The following is a 23857-nucleotide window of genomic DNA, read 5'->3' on the forward strand; positions in this document are numbered from 1 at the left end:
TTAGATTTTGGGGTCATGAGGTCATAGGTCAAATGTCACAGGGCCCATTATGTATGCAAAAATAGCTTGTGATCACATAATCATTAGAACAGATGGACAGATTACCATGAAACACATGTATTTATTTTGTTGAGGCAATGAGCTGATTAGATTTTGGGGTCATTGCTCTTTGACGGAGGCATCACTTTCGACTGCGCGCAGTCGAAGTTCCATCTAGTTATTGTATGATTGTCCTCAAACTAAAGAAAACAGGCCAGACCATCTGGAAATATATCTTTCACATAAAGTGCCGTTTTCCTTTAATTTTCATGCAATATCTCGTCTGAGTTTTATACAGTTGAACCTGTCTTTAATAGAGGCAATCTCTATATAGTGGCCATGTATCTTTTCCCTCTTGAGATAGAGATTTGTGTTGTAGAACCTGATTAGCAAGGCCACTTGACCACTCTTCAAGTTTCGTTTGGTGGCGTTTTATAATAATAATAATAATACTATTGGATATTTATATAGCGCACATATCCACCCTGCAGGGTGCTCAAAGCGCTCCAATATTACCCCGGATCTGCTAGGAGCTACCGATGTCGGTGCTCACAGCATTCAATGAATTACTTCCTACCGGTCCCCATTTACTTCACCTGGGTGGAGTGTGGCAAATGTAGATCAATGGCTTGCCAAAGGACATTAGTGCCGCGGTGGGATTCGAAACGCGGGCCACTCGTCCACGACACATCTACATAGACATGTTTGACTGTATTGACAATTGTTTACGTTCAAATCTTATTTCAGTCACGACGAAAGAGGCTTACAGTTGACAATGGACAACAACGAAGCAGATGGAAGCCCACCACTCCTCAAGTTCACAGCTCTTAAAGGATCCACCGACTGTCTGGTTGTTCTCCTGAAACACGTGAAGGAACCATCCACCGTCATTGAGCTCATAAAGTGGGTTTCTGCTGAAAAGAACTTCTCCAAAGTCCTTGAGGTATGACGTTAAACTTGAAACTTTCGCTATAAGAAATTGTTTCATTAGATCAATTGGTAATTTGATTTACTATTAGGCGAAGAATATGTCCGCATACCTGCCAACCCTTCCGAATAATCCGGAATATTCTGATTTTTAGGATTTATTTTGTTTGTGCTGAAGCCGAATTAAGCTTGTTTTGTCATGTGCCGAGATGTGAGAGTTCACGTATTGCGTGCGTTCAATGGCAGCATGATCGAGCAGCTAATTTGTGTTCCCTTTTTGGTATAGATTTACCGCGTATTGCCAGTTACACTGCCGCTGCAAGTGCGATTTCTTATTTTCGAAGGCATACTGTGCTAAAAATTCCTAACTCTCATTTTCAAATGTTCGCAGGTATGTGTCCGGTATGACTTTTTTTTCTCCGTTTGTTTCATCCAAAAGTAGAATATTCTTTGTATAATTCCAAATTGACTAATGATTCGTTTTTGTATTAATTATTAGCATGATTATTCAATAATCGGATCAAGATTAAATTTCTAATGAGAAACATTGCTCAGATTTATCCTACTACTTTTTTCTAGATCTATTTCATGAGTTACACGGCCATATTAAATAGTCTTATCCCCCTTTTTTTGCATTATTATATGTAGCAATACGATGGTTTATTTTCTTAATAATAATATCACATCGTTATAACACTTACGTTGCTATACGATGTAATTAATATCATAGAGTAACTTATTGAATTTTACAATTTTGGGGTCCTTTCCTTCCTCAATTAGGAGTTACTCAGCCGATTTGACTACATCTGCTCAGGGAATTTCGAGGCGATTGATGTAGAGAAAATCATACTACTGTGTGCAGCTAGGGGACATACAGAGTAAGAGACATATTGTAATATCGGAACCGCACAAAGACATGTATTCACAGCATATATAAATCGCAAATAATTTTTTTCAATAGTTTTTTTGTTATTGATTGCAAACAATACAAATTAATCTTAGAAATATGATACAGTTGTTTTTCATCTTGACATGATTCGAAACATTTTCATTACAAAGATTGTACGATTGGTGAAAAATAAAATAAAATCAGTTGTAACCGCATAAACACATGTATACGGGCTTAAAATCGCACACATACGCACATCCAAACACGCCCTAACACACGCACGCACGCACACAACCTGTAGGGTGGTTATCTCGGGGCATTAATTATCGTTCTTGTTTTCTCGAGACACTTTTTTTTTTTTAAATGACATAAATACAATGTAAAATGATGGAGGGAAAACAAATTGCGCTTTATTATGATTCTGGCATGGGATTGTGCCTTTTAACTAGTTTTGCAAGAAAACAATTCGTCTTAAACCTAAATTAATTTAAACGTGAGTGATAACTTAGAGTATAATGCTAATGTAGATCACTTTACAAGCTTGAAGAAAGTTTTATCCCTCTTTTATTATTTCATGTTTCTCGGTCATTACAAAGTCGGTTCGAATTGTTATTGTGTCTTTTTTAGATATTTGTACATCCTGCAAACAGCATATTTCCTTATACAGACTTTGATCATGGTCGAGGCCTTTAAAATACTCAAAATTTAAATATAAATGTATGTCTAATTGTATCACTTACGGTACCTTATGCACAGGAGTCTTCTGCAGTTCATTGCCTGGCACAAACACTCCGTGGCACTGAAGGATGACAACGAGAATACTGTTCTGCACCTGATCGCTGAGGGCGGGCACTTGGACACGGCTAAAGCCATAATCAAGAAGGACAATGCCGTGTTGAACGAAAGGTTTTTGTTTTTATCGTAACTTATTTCACATTAGTTTTACTTGTCAATCATTGTGCTTTGATGTTAATATGCTTTATTTATTCAATTTGTTGTCTTTTTCTTCCTACTGTTATATGTATGATTTTATTTTGAGAATTTGTATATATGTGTATTTTTAGTTTTTAATCTGAATGAGATACCCTGTATAAATATGTGAAATAAATATAAATAAAAGGTATGTTTTTTTTCTTTTCTAAACGGTTTCCTAATGCAAGAATTCGAGGAATTTGGGAATCCTATATGTCCAGGTCAGGAAAAATTATTTCCTTTCTTGAGGTTTAACCAAATACTATCATAGGAACATAATATAGGTACACAAATTAAGCTGAAGATTAATCTTATATTGCTTATTCTTTCGTATCGCTTACGAAATTCTAAACCGTAAACGTGTCAGAAATTTCAATGAACTATTTGGAAGAGAACGATATCTAATTTTCTCAAGAAATATGGTCATATCAAATTTCTCAATTTAAAGATATTTATTACTCTTCATTTTTTCTGAAACTTCTGGTTAATAGTCACCAATATACCTTGTTGCTCAATACCATCATGTTCAACACAGCGATTTTCCCTCACACTTCATTTTTAATCAAGCTACTAGAATGATTCAGATATTATGTTTTCCAATGGGAACAGAACTTAAAAAAAAGATTTGGATGATCATTTTATTTAGCACAAAGGCCCCGTCTGTTAAAAAATGTCACCACCCTTTTACATCATAAATTTCCTTTTCATACTTTTTTCATCAAACAGGAATAGTTTGGGCCAAACTGCGCTTCATCTTGCAATTAGAGAAGGTCACAAACAGATGACCAAACTCTTCTTGAAAACCGAGAAGTCAATGGCTGGTGTGCAAGATGACAACGGAGTGAGTGAATAGGGACTTTTAGATTTGCGTGGACTGATACGTATGACGTCCTTTCAAGGCAGTACATTAAAAGGACGTCGATCGTAGCAATCCACGTTGTCGTTCGGCAAATCTAAAAGTCCCTATTGATGAATGTACCCCACTGGAAATAAGCTCTCACTATGAACATGACGGACAAAGAAAGAGGACAAAATATACAGTTCCTCAGGTAGACAAAGGAACATCCCTTCACTGCTATTATGTAAAAATGTGTAGAACAGGTGTCACATGCATATTCACCTGTTCTACACATTTTTAAATGATAGCAGTGAAGGGATGTTGCTTTCTCTACCTGGGGAACTGTATATTTTGTCCACTTTCTTTGTCCGTCATATTCATAGTGTCTCGAGCTTTCGTGGGTTATCCTGTTCAAGCTGACTTATTTTTGATCTGTTATTATTGTATATTGTTGTATGTTGGAAGCTTGTCGAATAAAAATCAATCAATCAATCAATCAGCAGATAGGTCTGTTTGAATGGTTCCTTTCCATGTCATTCAACTGTTCAATTTGGAACATTAATGATGATTAGGGCCACAATCAAATGACCAAATTCTTCTTGTAAACAGACCGGCCATAGGCCAGTGTATAAGCTATCAACAACGGAGATATCGTTAGTTATATCAACAAATACATTGTTGGTCTGTTTGAATGGTTAATTCTTTAGACATTCACCTCTTCAATATGCAAATTTGATGATGATGAGGGCTGCAATCACGTGAAGTTTTATGCTTTATGCTGAATCCCTCCTATAACTTTTATTTCATGTTTATCTAATTCGTATTGATTATGCATCCAGCGTGTGACTTACCTGTAATTCTTTCTTTATATTGTAATGTAGGCCTACTGTATAATAATCGTATCAACGTCACATCAATTCGCATTAATAAGTACGTACGAAAAGATGATGTAATAACCAATGATAGATATTAAATCAAATCCAAAGTAAATTGAAACATGTCAGATGTGTATCCGTTATTGCCATCTTTGGGTGTACATTTGGTCCTTACTCATTTCATCGTCTTTTTACACCGTTATTGTTTTGTGAGCAAGATTATGTTTTCTTTTCTTTTTCGTACTGTTAAATGTATCAACAGATACGTTGTAGGTCTATTTGAATGCTTTATTGAATGCGCAATAAGAAAATTCTAAACAACTTATGCTTTGATTTTTGTATTCATTTATTCATTTATTCTTAATAGGCCGACAAATAAAGCTCTACTCAATGAATACCATATTGGCCCGAATTCTACTGAAGGATAAACCCAACGCTAGGCTTAAGCCTTTCTTCAAAATTGGATTAACAAGTCTGATGTAAACGTTATATAGTTTAGGTATAACTGAATTACTTCGGACCATAAATTTCATATGATAACGTGTATTTTATTGATTTGTATTTCATTAAAACGCTAATAAAAACAAAGGTTTTCTTTTTCGGTACATCCGTATTAATATCCTGTTAATCGCCATCCTCATGTTACATACAGATGACACCACTCATGTACGCCTGTCAAAAAGGTAATCCGGTCATCGTGGACCTTCTTCTGGAACTGAAACCAGAAGAAATCATGTTCCGTGAGTGCGACAAAAAGGGACTGAATTGTCTGGATTACGCCATCAACCACAGCCATGAGTAGGTATCAATCTGGCATACAATTGACTGCACATATAATTCGCGAAGAAACATATTTACAAAGGCTCAAAATTAAAAGGAAACATTAAAGACAACAAATGATCATTGGTAGATCATTCTAATAACTGTTCATGACCTCCTTTCATAATCGTTTTTTTACTGAAAAACAACCGCTACGTCACATTAGCTCTCAGCTATCAAATACACAGATCACAGTATTTTCAGTTATGATTGTTTGTAATGTAATAACAGTTTCAGTGAAAACGGTTGATTAATCTTATAATTAAAGTATCTCCCATCAAATTTGATTTTTGTTTTAAACATTTTTTCGTGAAGTGGTTGTGGGCTTATAATTTAATGTTGAAAGATAAGGTTTATAATTATCTTAACATAACTTTATTAATTGATCTGGAGAGTCGTAGCGATAGATCACTACAGTTCTGAAAAGATTATTATACACTTTATCAAGAATAAACCTTATTGTTATAACCAATCCATGAAAAGAGGTAAGAAAACATTATTCCAACTTCTTGGGCAAGAGTAGATATTTTATACTTGAAATCGCATCCTTGGAACCTTTTCACAAAGCCTTTTGTCAATGTGAAATGACAAATATCAGTGACAAATCTGCTAATAACTAATCAGAAGCAAGGATTTCATTAGCTTATAACAACTAAAATGTAATTTGTCACTTATAACAAGTTTTGTGAAATGGGGCCCTTGCTTTCGTTTGGTAGGATGGTAGCTGTGCAGTTGTTATCCCAGGAGAACTGGCGCACCCTCATGACCCACTCCACCAATGAGGGAGATACAAAGACCACGCCCATGAGAAAACTGATCGAATATATGCCAGGTATACAGGCTTACATCGAAGTATCGGGTCATCGCGTCGGGTCGGATGGTCGCGTTACCCGACCTTTTGTGAAACATGCCCCTTTATTCACGAATTTTCAGGGTAATGTTTGTGAAATAAATCCCTCTCATCTACAAATGGCCTGGTCCAAATTACGCGGCACTTTGTGAAAACCCTACGGCAAATCTACGAAAGGTCGCGCCCTCAACGTGCATCTTTACATTATATTCTGTTTACCTTTCTCGAAAGGTAGTGTAACACGACCACCCGACCGGACGGGATAACCCGATGATCCGAAGTAAGCCTAAGTTGTATAAACCATATAGCTCCGTTTAGTCTCATTTCACAACGCCCCTATCGTCAGCCATACATGTTAGCCTATGGAAGTGTACACACAAAATCGTTAAAAATTCATTTTTTGTTTAAACGAAAAGCACATCCACCCGGACTTACGTTATCACTTGCTCTTTCATTTGAACCCTCATGTCCCATTAACTTTTGAAAGTTCACCCACCGTAATTTGATCAAAATAGGTTGCAAGCTCGTCATTGCATATAGTACACATGTGAAACAAGTCGAACTTTGGACTCAGTTTGCCAAGCGATTTTAAGATTATAGGTCAAGCACACGAAGGATAAGAAGCATGAATTATCATAGATCACTTCTGCTTGGTTCATTATGTCCATTTCATCCAACCCCCCACCGTAATTTTTCCATTTAGTAAAAGCAAACATTTTGCCGAGTTTAGCAAAAACTTAAATATTCATGAACGGTCAGACAATACAGCCTTTTAGTACGTAACGTAACGTATAGTGAATGGGAATGGTCGATGATCCGTCCAGGAGGTAGAGGTCAGTGGTTTCTGCTGGCAATGTTCACGCGAGCGAAAATGAGACACTGAGCAATATGGATGTAAAGATCAATTTCAGTTATACCATTTGCGGCATGTCTGGTAGATTACGATCGGTGTTTCATTGGGGTTTCTTTATCCATCATCATCGTTTAAAGTCAATTTTCTTCCACTCTGTATCGTTGAATTTTCGCTCTTTTGATTGTCTTCCCCGTCTACCTGGGTTTTCCTGAATACTCATATCTTTTTCTTATTCAAAATTTCATTAATACGAATTTGGTTTATATTTAAAAATTTACATATCCGGAGGTTCATAATCGAAGGTTAAATATTCTGAATAATAAAAATAGTCCATGATTGCCAAAATGAAATGGGGTTCGTATTTCCGGAGGTTTGGCATTTCGTACACATTGAAGAGTCTTTAATATTGTAAGGAAGAAGAATCTTGAAATAATCCCCCTTCCTGTCATTTCATTTAGGCGTTTGCAAATTTGTACTTGACAAATGCATCACAAAACTACCAGCCAGCAGTAGCTCTGACAGGAACTGCACCAAGATCAGAGTTTACTATGAGCTCCTCGAGGACTGGTTCTCCGACTGGATGGAGGATACATCGATATGGCGTAAGAAAATATATTCCCGAAATTTAAACAATATGTATAATATATATACAGTGCGTCCCAGAAAAAACGAAACCGAGAATTATCGATGTTTTATCATAACTTAGTCACATTTATAATTAATAAATGACACATATTTGGAAAGCTTAGACCCGTCCTCTTTCATTTGATGCAACGCATATGATGCATATTTCACGCTTGGGTGATTAAAATCAATTTGAAGAGAGGAAACTGAAAGTTATTTGGCGGGCGGTATCTGAATTTCAAAGACAAAATCACATTTCTAGAAAGTTGAGTTTCTGCCCTTTCATATGACACCTCAATCAGCAAAACTGAGCAAGGAATTACAAAGTTCTGTTTGTTTAAAGTAGCCCTTACATTTTCATAATTTTAGCAAACGAATTCGTTTTCATTGGCTGCCTGCCGTAGCAAAAAGCAGAATTGACAAAAGACGTAACTCCGTTTCGTTGACAATCAGCCATGCATGAAGTCTTTCGTCTTTTTTGTGGGGGGGGGGGGTCGTCGTGTTTGCAAATTTTTCTTGGGCAAAAGCATCGCAAAATTACCAGACAGTAGTACCTCTCACAAGAACTGCACCAATACCAGAGTTTACTTCGAACTCCTTGAAGACTTGGTATCTTCGACTGGTTGGAGGATACATCACTATATGGAGTAAGGGAATCTATTTTTATATCGCTCTAGACTTTTTTGATGGGGGGGGGGGAGGGTGTTTTTCTTGGGAAAATACGTCACAAAACCAGCAGACCGCAGTAGTTCTGACAAGAACTGCACCAATACCAGAGTTTACTTTGTTCTCCTTGAAGATTTGGTTCTTCGACTGGATGGAAGATACATCACTATATGAAGTAAGAGTATCTATTCCTATATAAATCTAAGCTTTTTTTTTGGGGGGGGGGGAGGGGTCGATAAGTTTGCAACTTTTTCTTGGGAAAATGCATCGCAAAACTACAAGACAGCATTGCCTCTTACAAGAACTGCACCAAAATAAAAGATCCTGGAAGAATGCTTCCCCGACTGGATGGAAGATACATCACTAGATGGAGTAAGACAAAGTCGTTTTGTAGGAATGTAAAATGTCTATTTGTGTATCCAAACACCATATAGATACCACGAAATTCCATCGTTGATCTGACAATAAATATGAACCTTATAACCTTAGGAAATAATACCGCGTCATATTTGGCCTATAGGAAGAAGAATGACGCTTGATACGTTGGCCACACGTGGCTATGACATGATGCTACAGACTATCGGACATGCTGCCACAGGCGACAGTACCAACGGCAACGCCAGAGACGAAGAAGTAAGTTTTGATTTTCTTTCCTGAAGAGCACTTCTCTACAGATAGCCCATTTATCACATCAATTGAAGACTTTATTCCTCTTATTGAGATAAGCATATGTCTGTAAAGCGCTTAGAGAAATCGGATATATGAACCCAGTGGTTTTTCACAAAGAGCTCAAATCAAACTTCTCTCTAAGTTGGACTTATATAATATTGAGAGCCATTTGTAGCCTTAAAATAAAATGTTTTCAAAAGTGAAATTCAAGTATTTTAGACTTTTTATTAATTCCACATCAAGAACATGAAATCTCCTTGATAATAGAAAATATAAATGATTTGAATCAACATTTTATTCTTTTTAAAATAACTTTCACAAAATATTTTCATAGATATTTAATAACGGCTTTCCATAATTTTTAAGTCCGACTTAGAGACAAGTTCAACTTTAAAGATCTTTGTGAAAAACCCCTCAGATTATTATAAGTATTATTTTTCTTTTCTCTCTAGGTGCCTTCGAACTTTCTCCCTGATGGGAAGCTGAGGGACGGCGCCAGGATTTACGTCACCAACCCTGTATACCGCTCACATAACCATCCAGTCCGGCTCATGGTGAGAACAAATTCATCTTGTTCCCAAGAATTATTAAAGTTAAAGATAAATACCAATTTTGGAAACGCCCCCCTCTCAAAAATATGAAATGGAAGCTCTTATTACCAATTATGTGAAAGAATATCTTTTGACTAATACGTGATGATACAAATTTTGCCTTGGAAACCGCCTACTAATTGATATATTTGGTAAATTATCATATCTATTTGGACCTGATAGATATCGCGCACGTCTCGTTTAGTCCCATACACATCTTTCTGTGTAACTTTACCAAGACTGGGCCAAATTTCTTATCATTTTGGTGATTCCAGAACCTTGCAGTACACACCAATACTTATATGCTAGATTATCAACCTTTTCTGATCGATTCCTCAACGTTTTCTTTCACAATGCAATCACATGAACAGTAGTGGTCTTTATCTTTAACGTCATTGACAGTTTGACAAAGAAAACTTCCAATTACCCTTTTGTTGAAGATGAGCTCTTAAAAAATTGCAATGATAACAAGATTGTGGGAGGGTGGGAGACCAGACAAAGTAATTTTCTTTAATGCGCATATTACGCCTCTAGATATATCAACTTTTCATCTGACAGTCTGCCGCCCTGTAGGGCTTAAATGTGGCTAAACTTAGGTGCGGAATGTTACCCAACGATTAATTACCGAATCTTCTTATTAATTCAAGTCGGACTTTCTAGAGCATTCTATATATATTAAAGTTATTTTAATGAAATTTGATAATATAAGATATGGGTCTAGAAGACATTCAAATACTATCATTTAAACGACCTCGCACTTACTGTGAGTGGGTGGAGTGGGTGTTTTTTTAGGCGGGTATGTGTGTACTTGCAGGCGCGTACGCAGGGGGGGTGTTTGGGGGGTTAAACCCCCCCCCTTTGGTATTTTTATGTGTGTGAACCCCCCCTAAAAAATCCATAACCCCCCCCCCCCCCCCCCCCCCCCCCCCCCCCCCCCCCCCCCCCCCCCCCTTTGGATTTTTTTTTTTTTTTTTTTTTTTTAATTATTTAAAAAAATAAAAAATAAAAAAATAAAATTACCCCCATGGCTGACCTAAGAAAGGTGACCTTACCCCCCCCCAACGGAGCAAAATGTCAAATTTTCAAATTTCGAGACAAAAAAAAAAAAAAAGTGTCCTCTTACCCCCCCCCCCCCCCCCCCCCCCCGATTTTAAAACCCCCCCCCCCCTTGAAAAAATCCTGCGTACGCCACTGTGTACTTGTATGTGTGTATGTATGTGATGTAGAACTTAAAAACGGGTTATAAGTATAGACCGGGAGCCAGGGGGGTCAACCTAGCTGGGAAGGAAACCAATTTTCATGTGCACAGATGTAAAGATCGCATACCTTCACATAACAAATTGACCGTCTGGCATGTTCTAAGTGGTGGGTGTGGCCAGGGGGACGCCCCCAACCAAAAAAGTGGCCCTTTTGACGACAAAATAGTATTTTGTAAATAATATTTTAAGGAAACCTTGAACCACCATGAGTTTAGTGTCATATGAAAGAGAGTTAAATTATCTACATTTTGATACCAATTTTAAAGAATTTGGGATTAATTAACATCGCAAATTTAAGTAAAAAACATGATTTTTGTGTTTTTTTTTCAAAAAATTGAATTTTACCAAAAAACATTATTTTCCATATATCAAAATTGAAAAATTAATTTTTTTAATAACTTTCCAGGAATTTGCTTATGTACAACGACAATATCCTGTGCGAGGGAGAGGTTTATATATCATTTCAATAAAAAGTTATAGCAATCCAAAGTTATTGATTCGATTTCCACAAAAACAACATTTTTGCCCACATGTGTATTAACTGTATGCATATACGTGCATTAGTGTATTAAGGACCTGTTTGGTGTGTTTACATCGAGTTTTAAAGATAACTTTGAACTAAAACCTCTAATCACCATGTATTTGGTGTCAAAAGATGGATAATTAAAATACCTTCATTCTGATATCAATCTCAATGAGTGATGTAGTGTGTGAAATGTAAATTTTGAGCCAAAAAGGTGCTTTATTGTAGATATTCCTCTGATTTTGGCCAGTATATCGGTATATTAACTGGACAAAAGTGATAAGACATTTAGTAGTGCAGAAAGTTCTAAGGATTTGGAGCGCTGAGTGCAATTGATAAGTTCTTCTTCTGTTCTCTGGGATGTTTCAGGAAATGTGGACATAATTGGCAGTTGCCTCTCCCCTCCCCCACCCCCACCCCGCCCTTTCCAGCCGCTTGTCATAATCTTGCCCATGCCCAAGAAAATTAAGTTAGTGCATCGATTAACATGAATATAATATAATATTTCCATATTTGGTTTAATGGTTTATTTTGCCTGACTACTAAGAAAACACGTGTATGCTTGTAAGCAACCAATAATCCGCATAATTCCTATTGTAATTAGATTAGAATGACATAAACTTTTCTCATAAAACAGTTTCGGCTAGGTATGCGTAATTAAATACCTAAAGCCCCTGAGCTTCCGGGGGCTCCGCACCCTGGACCTCACCAAGGGCCCATTATAAGACTGGTCCCTGGATGCTCATCTCACCATAATTAAATGCCTTAAACGCTGAGCTTCAAGGGACACAGCCCCCTGGACCCTACTTCAATTTACGCTGCACTCGCTCCGCTCTACCTGATCGTTAATACTCCACTTTGAAAAACGTTCAGCGGGGCCGGCATGTAACGTGTAAGAGTGGTGGTGGTGCAGATTTTTCTTCTGCCCCCCAAGAACGTTTTTGCTCATTACACCACTGCCCCTGAAAGGTGAGCCCCCTGGAATGTTTGCCCCCTCCCCCCAATTCCGGCGCGCCTGGTGGGGGTGTCTGTCAGATGTCATTAAAATACCCCAACCTCAATATCGAGCTAGATCAGCTTTAAAGGAAACCCAAATGGAACCTATATGAACAGATTCGTCACAGGTCAAAGATACACAAATGGCCATTGCCAGACGATTTAAATGGTGGGGAGTGACTGCCATATAGATATAGATTGTTGAGAGAAACCTTGCTTGACTAATGTGAAAGGCAAATTGTACTTTAAACGTCCCTTTCCAGCACTCCTTCCTGATATGAATAAGATAAAAAAAAATAAGAGCTATATACCCTAGGCGCGGATCCAAGATTTCTTGGGGGGGGGGGCCAAATTTGAAATGATGCGAGCCAAATATTGGTACGTAATGGTGACACCGGCAGTGGCAAAAACGTTTGGGGGAGGGGGGAGGGGTAGATCAAAAACAAATCCCCATCACCCCACTCTTACATGCAGGCCCCGCTGAACGTTGGGGTGGGGGTCAAGGGGTGGAGCCCCCAGAAGCTCAGGGGTTTTGGGCAATACATTAAGGTCAGATGAGCATATTTTGATACCTTATTTGTGACACTGGCAGGTCACGAATTGGTGTGGGGTTCCAGGGGGCGGAGCCCCCGGAAGCATAGGGGTTTTGGGCAATAAATTACGGTCAGATGAGCATATTTTGATACCTTATTTGTGACACTGGCAGGACGCAAATGAGTGTGGGGTCCAAGGGGCGGAGCCTACAGAAGCTCAGGGGTTTTATACATTAAATTACCGTCAGATGAGCAAATTTTGATACTTTATTTGTGACACTGGCAGGACATTAATTGGCGTGAGGTCCAGGGGGCGGAGACCCCAGAAGCTCAGGGGTTTTAAGCATTGAATTACCGTCAGATGAGCATCCAGGTGCCAGCTATAGGGCACCAGGCGAAATCCAGGGTGCAGAGCCCCTGGAAGCTCTGGGGTTTTTATGCATTTATTCACGGTCAGATGAGCAAATTTTAACCAAATATGGCAATATTATATTATATTCATGTTGATCGATGCACTAACTTATCTTGGGCATGGGCAAGATTATGACAAGCGGCTGGAAGGGGGCGGGGTGCCGGGTTGGGGGAGGGGAGAGGCAACTGCCAATGTCCACATTTCCTTAAACATCCCAGTACAGTACAGAAGAAGAACCTTATCAATTGCACTCAGCGCTCCAAATCCTTTGAACTTTCTACACTACTAAATGTCTTATCACTTTTATCATGTCCCATTTGCAGGCCAAACAAATGAAAAAGTTGAATTCCAACTGCATTTGAAAGATAATACTAATTTAGAACTTCCCTAACAAAGGTGGGGCTTGAAAATGACTTCTAGTGGGAAAATAACGACTATTAGTTGTCAAATCGACTTTAGGGCTATAGAGCCCAAAAGTAATAGTCTTGATTTTCAGACAATTGTACCGAATATGGTCATACGTTTTATGCTGCGCAAAGAATCAATCAGTTTAATCTTGGCAATTACAAGAAGTGGCTTATTGATGTAGACAAATGCTCATGTACCCTTTACAACTCTTTTCATGTATGTTATTACCAAAGAAGAAAAAAGCCAGTCAGTCACTCAATAGTGTCTGACAGTAAAGTCTAGCAAGTAAACGGGTTTCCTTGCATAATTTGAATATGAGGACACTGCTAACGTTTAAATTTCACAGATAGGACACACATGACATATTCATAATTCCTGCAAAGTTCTACAGAATTTAATGTTGGCTGCAAAAGGGACATAGTACCTTTAATATACTGATATACTGGCCAAAATCAGAGGAATATCTACAATAAAGCACATTTTTGGCTCAAAATTTACATTTCACACACTACATCACTCATTGAAATTGATATCAGAATGAAGGTATTTTAATTATCCATCTTTTGACACCAAATACATGGTGATTAGAGGTTTTAGTTCAAAGTTATCTTTAAAACTCGATGTAAACACACCAAACAGGTCCTTAATACACTAATGCACGTATATGCATACAGTTAATACACATGTGGGCAAAAATGTTGTTTTTGTGGAAATCAAATCAATAACTTTGGATTGCTATAACTTTTTATTGAAATGATATATAAACCTCTCCCTCGCACAGGATATTGTCGTTGTACATAAGCAAATTCCTGGAAAGTTATTAAAAAAATTAATTTTTCAATTTTGATATATGGAAAATAATGTTTTTTGGTAAAATTCAATTTTTTGAAAAAAAAACACAAAAATCATGTTTTTTACTTAAATTTGCGATGTTAATTAATCCCAAATTCTTTAAAATTGGTATCAAAATGTAGATAATTTAACTCTCTTTCATATGACACTAAACTCATGGTGGTTCAAGGTTTCCTTAAAATATTATTTACAAAATACTATTTTGTCGTCAAAAGGGCCACTTTTTTGGTTGGGGGCGTCCCCCTGGCCACACCCACCACTTAGAACATGCCAGACGGTCAATTTGTTATGTGAAGGTATGCGATCTTTACATCTGTGCACATGAAAATTGGTTTCCTTCCCAGCTAGGTTGACCCCCCTGGCTCCTGTACTAGTATATATAAGTATATATTTTTGCAATGAAATATTGGATATATAGATGCAGTAGTAGTAGTGAATAGAGCTTTCGATTTAGGCACCCGACGTCGGTTACTACGAGGTACTGGAGCGTGGAGACGTTGCGCAGCTCACGTCCGTTCCCTTCGCAGTAGTGCTTTCGATTTTTCACGTCGGTGCTGTCGTCGGTCACGTGACGAATTTTTTAAGATCAGGTGATTAATCAGGTAATAAATTCACAGGGCACGAAAATCTGATACAAAGAATAACATGAGGATGACAGAAATAGTGAGTTAAAATGATTTTTTTTTTAAATAACATAAGAAAAGGTGATAGAAGAATAAACAAAGGATAGGAAGAGAAAATAATAAAAACAAAGAATAACATAAAAGAAAGTGATAGAAAGAAGAAACAAAGAATAACATAAGGAAACACAGAAAGAGAAAGTGATAGAAGGAAGAAACAAATAATAACATAAGGAAAGGTAGAAAGAGGAAGTAATATAATGATAAAAACAAAGAATAACATAAAAGAAGGTGATAGAAAGAAGAAACAAAGAATAACATAAGGAAACACAGAAAGAGAAGGTGATAGAAGGAAGAAACAAATAATAACATAAGGAGAGACAGAAAGGGAAATGGATAAAATGATATAACAAAGATTGAAACAAAATATATCAAGAGGATATAATAGAATAATAAAAACAAAGAATAACATTTTAAAAAGGTGATGAAACTACACTCACGTTGACGTTTTCACAGCGACGGCGATTCACGGAAATTGCCACCGACTCCCGTCGGGTGATTTAGAAGGGAACGTGGGCCCAGAAGCTCACGCATGCGCAGGGGATAAATATGACGTCACGCGTAGTAGCCGATGTCGGGTGCCTAAAATCGAAAGCTCGCTAGTAGTGTGTTTGGTTGGATGGGGTTATTTGTTCTATGTTACAACTGATTTCATTTTTTTCATCAATTGTACAATCTATTTAATGAAAATGTTTTGAATTCATGTCAAGAAAAAACAACTGTATTTTATTTCTAAAATTAATTTGTATTGTTTGGAATCAATAAAAAAAAAATATTGAAAAAAAATATATATATAAGTAAGTATAAATAGATACAAGTAATGGAGCAAATATGGATACCTTAATATCTAGATACACGTAATTAGCTTGAATGATGTATAATACATATAATATATATCTGTAATCTGTAATCTGCAAAGCGTTTCGGCACATCGTTGTCTCGATGTATTGGGCGCTATATAAAAGCGGAATGTTATTACTTTTATTACACCGTATTACATTTTATTTTATAAAATAAAGGTAGCAACTAAATTATTTATAACCTTACCAACTTTTGCAATTGTTCAGCTATGTGAAAATTTGATTTGTCCCGATTTATGTTTTCTTGAGAATGTAGCATTTCAAAGCTTACATCTAAAATAGTACAACAAAGGCCCTAATTCAATCCGCTCGACTTCATTCTTGAGTTACGAGAAACACAAAAACTTCAAATTTCAAAAGGGGTAAAAGATTATAATGTTGTTAAATGTAATTGCATCGTCGATGGTTGAAACAGCTCATTTTACATGTAAGCATCTCATTTCAGATAAAAACGGATGAGAGCAAGGAATTGCTGAACCACCCTGTACTACGTTTGTTTTTTCTACAAAAGCACAAAGCCACACGTCTTACCTACTGGGTGAGTTTCTTCCTCCTCCTCGCTCTCTTGATACTCGTCACCGGACATAGCCTCGTCATCCCTCCACCCTTCTACATCCGGGTCAGCCCTGAAGGCAGCAACTACACTTGGTTGGCGGACGGTCAGACCAAATGGCAGGAGAACCTGAATCCCGTTGCTCTGGTGCTGTTTGGAAAAGTTGGGGCCTGGATCATCCTGGTGCTCACTGTCATCTACTTCATCGAATTTGTAAGAAAATAATCATCAAGGATCCATGAATGTCAGTATGATTATAATAATATAGAAATTATTCACAGCAGTGAGGGCATTTAAGATTTACCCACACGAGGTACCTTTGGAACAGTCTAACACGCCCGAGGCGATAGCCGAGGGTGTTGGACTGTTTTGAAGATTCCGAGTGTGGGTAATTTTACTAATGCCCGAACAAAATGATGTGTATTATTTGTTTTATAAGATTATGTTTTATTTGTTTTATAAAATTATGTTTTATAACATGATTTTGATAATGACCTGTCATTACAATTGGGTAATGAGCGGTCACTATCCAAATTACGCGTTAGGCAAAGTAAATACCTGGTCACGTGTACGCTTTCAACCAATCATTTGATTAGCATCCATGTCATCATCTTATAATATGTCTTGTTTACCAAGGGTAGCCTCATTAGTATTAATACTGTTCTCTCTGAGGGCCCTGCAATCATATCATTACCCCGACTTAAGCCGAGCTACCATGACAAGGCGCTCAAGCTCGTGAGGAATTTCTTCCTACCGGGTACTTTTATTTAGTACATCACCTGTGTGGAGTGTGGCAAATGTGGACTAATGTTTCGCCAAAAGTCATTAGTGATTATGTATTCTATATTAACGTTACATGATAACCCTCCAATATGTTGTAGGACCTGAGGTAACATTCAGCTAATTCTCGTGTACTAATCTTCTATGCTTTACCGCATCGCGTAAGAGGCTTGCTTTTCAGCTCAAACCAGATAGGCTTTTTAAAAATTATCTAAAGTTCATAATTCTTGTAAAATGGTTTAAATCAACATGTAGTTTTCAGTCTCTTCCTGAAATTGTCTGCCTTTATTGAAAGCAATTATCGAATCTACTCTTATTTTCCTTCTATAACTAAAAATCTAACCAACAACAAAAAGATTATTGGCTTTTATATTTGGAGATATTTGTAAGTTTGTGGAGAGGTGTGTGGTCTAGTGGATAAGTCAACCGACTGTAGACCACAAGGAAAATGTGGTATGGTAAAAGCCGGTCACTCGAAGATTTTTACTTTATTGAGGCTCTTCATGATCATTTTGAAGCGCAATTCTTTCAGGGCTTCAATAATACACCAAATCACAGACGCTGATAACACGTATATAGGGCCATGCTTCTCAGATTTAGCATTGTTAAACAATGCCTTTAAGCGGTATATAAAAACGGAATATCATTATTATTATTATTTTGGTGTGTTTTGTTCAGCTATATCGCACATGGATGTACAGACACTCGAAGTACAACTCCATCAATGGAATCATGAGTATATTTCGAGAGATTGGTATCCAGATCTTCACCGTCCTCTACGTATTCCCAGGGTTTAATGATGTCATCTACGGCTATGGTGTACACTTCAAAGCCGTGAGTAGCCCGTATGATTCGGCCCTGTTTCATAAAACGTGTTACCAATAACAATAACTTCTATAACAAATTCGGTCTCTGTCAATGAGTTGCCATGATTTTGGTAGCTTATAACAGTTGTCGTAGCTTGTTATTGATATCGAGTTTTAAGAGACAGTGACCAGGATGTGATACAATTTATATCCTCAGTCTAATTGTTAACAGAATTTGTATGATATATATGCACCCTTTATGATATTTTTCGGGAGATCGTTCAGGGGAGCGGCCGGTTGACGAATCAGTCATAAGGACAAGTTCGCCAACAGCCCATATTGAAGCCTGTGTTAATTATTTGTTTGATAAACCTATTTCAATGGGATATCGGTAAGCTTGTACTCATTACTGTACCCTTTTTTTTCCTCTTCATCTTGCACTGGCTTAATGATCTCGTTAATGGTGTACACTTCGAAGCCATGATTATGTTGCTAAGAGCTCTGGTAGAGAATACCAGCATCATCGATATAGATGGAAAACATCTTCGTTGCTGGCATGGACGGGCGCCGGCTAGATTGTAATGAAAAGAAAGGCATATTTACCCCCGCTCCCGCCCCCTCCTCTTTTCAATGATCCTCCCTTAATCTTATGTTCCATTTTGTGTTTTAGGATTGGCAATGGCAGCTCGGTGCATTCGCAGTGTTCCTGGTATGGTTTAACTTCATCCTCTTCCTTCAGACGGTTCCATTCTTCGGCATTTACGTCCTCATGTTTCTAGGTGAAAATTAACCTTATGTATGTTTTTTTTAATTTTATTATTATTTTTTTTTTCATAAAAAGATTACAAAAAACAGTAAAATGCAGATCAAAACCTCATGAAAAGTAAATTTACACTAAGATGCAGACAATTACATGCACATGTACCGATACAACATTATAAAACAGCATTATAAAACAAACTTCCATTTTTGTCTCGCCTGCGTAGCAAAAAGCGAGACATAGGCGCCGCTTATCTGGTGACGGCGGCAGGGGTCATGGATGCAGAAATATTGACGCCCGATAAACTTTGTGTTACTATTCTTGTTTCTTTTTTGCGACAGAGGTGTTGTCTACTCTTCTAAACTTCATATTTCTTGCCGGCATCTTTCTTCTGGCCTTTGCAGTCGTTTTCTGCATTCTTCTCTTGAACCAGGTATTTATTTTAGACAATTTGTTAAAGATATTTTGACTGTTGAAACTTTCAGGTACAGAAAAGGTCTTTTCAAATCTAAGTTGAGGTGTTGTGGACTAGTGGATAAGTCACCCGACTGCAGATCACAAGGTACGGGGTTCAAGTCCCGCCGCAGCACTGATGTCATTTAGCAAGACGTTAATCTACATTTGCCACTCTCCATCCAGGTGTAAATGGGTACCTGATATGCTTGAGCGCTAGTTACTTTGGCAGCTCGGCTACGACCAGGGTAATATGTGTAAAGCGCCATGAGCGTCAGCACCTGGTGGATACTGGCGCTATATAAATAACCATATAATTATTATTATTGGAAATTATATGGAAATTCGGATTTCTTTATGGCAGAGACTAGGTTTGTATCGATCGTTTTAATGTCATTTTGTATTATAGGAGCTTCCTATCTATCGGTTGGTAGTCTCACAGGGCTGGCTCATAGGTCCAATGCTTTTCATTTGTTTCCTTCTATCTAGGCACCTTTTCACACTTTGGGGGACTCCCTATCCAAAGCTCTAGCAATGATGACAGGAGAGATCGAGTTGAGTGCTGTTTTCCATATTCTTGACTACTCGTACATGCCAGATCCGTCGGTAGACTTCACGAGTTTAGTCTTCTACCCAGTCTCTACGCACATCATCTATGTCATCTTTATCATCTTCATGCCCATACTCATCATGAATCTCCTGGTAAGGAGTCTAACAGAAACATTTTTCTTTCTTTTCGTGTTTTCTTATGTCATATCATGCTTGTCGTTGCTCAGCTGTTGAAGTTCGACTGATTGCTATTCAAACTCCATTGAACAAGCAATATGAAAATAATGAAGTTTAGTTATTATTTTTACTCTGCCTAGCAGAGCCGGGGTAATAGTTTGAGCGCCTTGAGCACCATGCAGGATGGATATGTGCACTATATAAATATAAGTATTGATATTAGTGTTATATTTCATTCTTCATATCAATACACCAGTAGGTTCTTTTTTCGATTGATTGTATTATCGTAACCATTCTGACTTGTTTTATATATTCCTATTGCTTTCTGACCTGTATATTATAATGGGAAAAATAATTTAAAAAAGGGTAGAAATTTGATAGAATCCTCCTTCTGTTCGTTGAAAAAGTGTCATGCAACTAAATGAAAGTACGTGTACTTGGTACAAAGTACATACATTTCTCTTTTAAGGCAAGTTTTTGGATAAAATTACTTTATACATGCATCTATTTCCATTTTAAGCTCCTCAAATCAATCGTCTTTAGTTTCTGCTTCTTCCTTACTGCTTAGACTGGTTTGGCGGTGTACGACATCGAAGTCATTCAGACGAAAGCAAAGATGCATAAACAGACACTAGAGGTACATTCAGTTGTTAAAAATATATCAACGGTTTTCTAATCAATTGTGTTGATCTGAGGAGTACATTGTCTTTATTTTCTCTTATTTATATGTCTGTGCGGCTGGCTTTTTTTTTTTTTATTGTGCGTATGAATGCAGTTTATGTTCTGCGATAAATGCATCTCTTGTACTTTTCGCAAATTGGATTGCGTTCTGAATGTGAATAACCAAAAACGGCCTAAAAAAAAACTCCATCCGGCAGGCGGAGAGCGATAACTTGTTCACACACACACACACAAAAAAAAAAAGAAGAAAAAAAGGTTAGTGTCACACTCTTCTTCAATGGCCATATGTGACAGATGTTTAAAATCAAATCCGTTTCTGATGCAGACACACATAAGGTGGTCTGCACCCGGCCAGACGGATTTCAACTAACCTGTTTCTTGAATAATGCGTCTATGTTTTTGCTTCAAAACCTTTATTATAAATACATTTCTATTTTACGTTTAGGCCAAGGGAACTCTCGACTTCCAGAACAACATGTTCCTGTTCCTCTGGAAGGCCAGTGTAGTCAGGGACCAGGTCATACCAGTCTGGACCAAGATCTCGCCCATATACAAGCTGGTCTACAAAGTAACAGGATATAAGGAGACTTATGATCAGCTGGTCACGTTCCTAGAGGACCTCGACAAGACGGTAAGACTAGAGAGACTAGACCAGAGATTGGGCGCTTATTAATGGCTTGGATAATCTTACTTTATCCTTATTATGTTATGTTTTTATCATGGAGGTACCTTTAGGTCACATCCCTATAGAGGACATCGAAAAAGGCCTGAATAATTTGTTCTATCCAAAGGCTGCGAAAATATCCTGCTTTCTTGTAATGTTTTGTATTTTATCGTGAAGGTATACCCTTTTGATGTTATTCATGCCAACTATAGTCACATCATTCACATGTAAACATGCGTGTCATGTACAATTGTATTTCTTATAAATGTGTCAATTAGATTAATAAACCATTATTGAGTTAAATTGAAATTGTAAACAGATGATTCTCTGTTGTTGATGTTGACAGCCAAATCTTGATAATAGAAGTAATACCAATAAATTGACCTGATGAACATGTCATAAAAACGAGGCCCAACATCATTTTAAAGGTAAAGACCAGTTTTGGAAACGCCCCCCGTCTCGAAAAATGAAATGAAAGCTCTTATCACCAATCAATAATGTCTAAGTATATGTATGAAAGATATCGCGCACGTGTCGCGTAGTGCCATATACATCCTTCTGTGTATAGTGATTGTAACTTTACCTCGGCCAAATTTCTTATCATTTTGATGATTCCAGAACCTTGCCTTAACCCATGCTAGATGATCGATTCCACAACGTTTCTGTCACAATGCAATCGCATGACCATAACTGGTCTTTATCTTTAATCTTTGTTTCAGGGTTGTGTCGAGTTCACCAAGACAACTGAAATGAAACTAGAGGGTATGGCAGAGAACATTACTGATATAGCCAACAGGCTGACTGTGCTCTCGGAGAACGCCGTTGATGAAAAGACTCGGCATATAGAAGCGATGGGTGGTATTCAGGCGCTGAAGCAGCAAGTGCAGGCTTTGCATAATAAGTTGTAGATGGACGTCGAGAAAATAATCACAACCAAGAAAGAATCGCCATAACGACGCCACCAAGAGACTGGCTGTGCTCTAGGAGAAAGCCGTTGATGAGAAGACTCGTCATCTGAAAGCGATGGGTGGTATTCAGGTGCTGAGGCAACAACTGCAGACTTTGCACGTTGCACATGGATTTCGAGATGATATCCCGAGCACAAAGAATCATCAAAGATACACCAGGGGGGAGATTCACAAAACTTGTGATCAGTGACAAATGACAGTTTTTGTTATAAGCTACTGAAATCCTTGCTTCTGATTGGTTATCAACAGATTTGTTACTGATTTTGGTCATTTGTCATTGAAACGGGTCCCAGCAAAATACTAAGTGTTACTCTGGGAGAACGCCGTTGATGTGGCATCTGGAAGCTTTGCGTAGCTTTTGGGGTTGATGCATCACATACAGGATTTGCAGTTGTAGGTGAATGTCGATATAATGTCACAAGCACCAAAGAATGTGCTCTAATATAGCTTAGTTACTACGACATGGCAGAACAGTCAAAGCGTGTTTCTGATATCAAGAACAAACTGAATATACAATCAAACCTGTCTACAACGACCGCCCAAGGGAAACACAAAAAGAGGTCTTTGTAGACAGGTTTCTTTAGTACATGTTTAAATGAGAAACCATTTTCAAGGGAAACAAAAAAAATGTTCTTGTTGTAGACAGGTGGTCACTAAAACAGGTTTACTATACTGTCATTACGCAAAATGTCTAAGTAATTGGAAGCAGTAAAATTACCCTAAAGGCGTGCTTTGTAGGACAATTTCGATAAAATAAATGACAATGTCAGAAAAAGCCACATTTAAAAAATGTGTTCAACTTTTTACCAGAATCATAGGGCAAATTCATAAAGAAAAATAAATCCTAGGGACAATCTTCAAAAAAGAAAATGTCGTTTATCTCAAATAATTGTGTTTCATATGAGTGAGTTTCTTTTGCCAGTTTGTAACGTAACAACAATACCATTAGTATTACTGCTACTATCACTCTCATTATTCTCTTTCGTTTTCTTCATATCATTATAAATAGTATTCAAAAAGTATTATTAATTTTATTTATTTATTCATTATTGACCCTTTTACCAGAACTCAATCTATTCTTTAATCCGAAGCCTGAAATTGTTGATATCCATGCTTTAGAAATGCATTGTGTATCTGTATTTTTCTGACCAAAGAGTATTTCAAAATCTTAAAGTTTTTAATTCTGCAACTATTTTCTTATACGGCTTTGATAACAAGTTAGTAATCTGTACATTTATCATGGTAGTACTAATCAGTGTTTGACTTTAAAAGTGTTTGTAAATCAATGGCTATCAACGTTCAGGTTTGACTTTATTGTGATTTGTGCCATTT

General features: G+C 37.4%; 1 protein-coding gene across 1 annotated transcript; it reads left to right on the forward strand.

Annotated features, from left to right (window-relative positions):
- The first annotated feature begins 790 nt into the window (after positions 1-790).
- Positions 791-23082, forward strand: LOC589219 (transient receptor potential cation channel subfamily A member 1 homolog). The gene is made up of 17 exons (XM_030993199.1): positions 791-982; positions 1747-1844; positions 2612-2761; positions 3554-3668; positions 5193-5338; positions 6076-6191; positions 7521-7664; positions 8873-8985; positions 9474-9575; positions 16580-16900; positions 18146-18301; positions 18944-19052; positions 19375-19466; positions 19976-20188; positions 20781-20849; positions 21339-21524; positions 22277-23082. Exons 1-17 carry the CDS (start codon positions 815-817, stop codon positions 22463-22465), a joined length of 2487 nt encoding a protein of 828 aa, XP_030849059.1. The 5' UTR covers positions 791-814; the 3' UTR covers positions 22466-23082.
- The last annotated feature ends 775 nt before the right edge of the window (positions 23083-23857 follow it).

The sequence above is a fragment of the Strongylocentrotus purpuratus genome, unplaced genomic scaffold (genome assembly GCF_000002235.5).
Source record: "Strongylocentrotus purpuratus isolate Spur 01 unplaced genomic scaffold, Spur_5.0 spur5_scaffold_20, whole genome shotgun sequence".
NCBI classification, from domain to species: domain Eukaryota; kingdom Metazoa; phylum Echinodermata; class Echinoidea; order Camarodonta; family Strongylocentrotidae; genus Strongylocentrotus; species Strongylocentrotus purpuratus.

What these genes read in the sequence shown, in the direction of transcription:
- LOC589219 (XM_030993199.1), top strand. Translation starts at nt 815, where the DNA reads ATGGACAACAACGAAGCAGATGGAAGCCCACCACTCCTCAAGTTCACA. An exon ending in ACTGATCGAATATATGCCAG is followed by an intron (nt 6,192 to 7,520) that starts GTATACAGGCTT and finishes CATTTCATTTAG; the next exon opens with GCGTTTGCAAATTTGTACTT. An exon ending in TGCATAAACAGACACTAGAG is followed by an intron (nt 20,850 to 21,338) that starts GTACATTCAGTT and finishes TTTTACGTTTAG; the next exon opens with GCCAAGGGAACTCTCGACTT.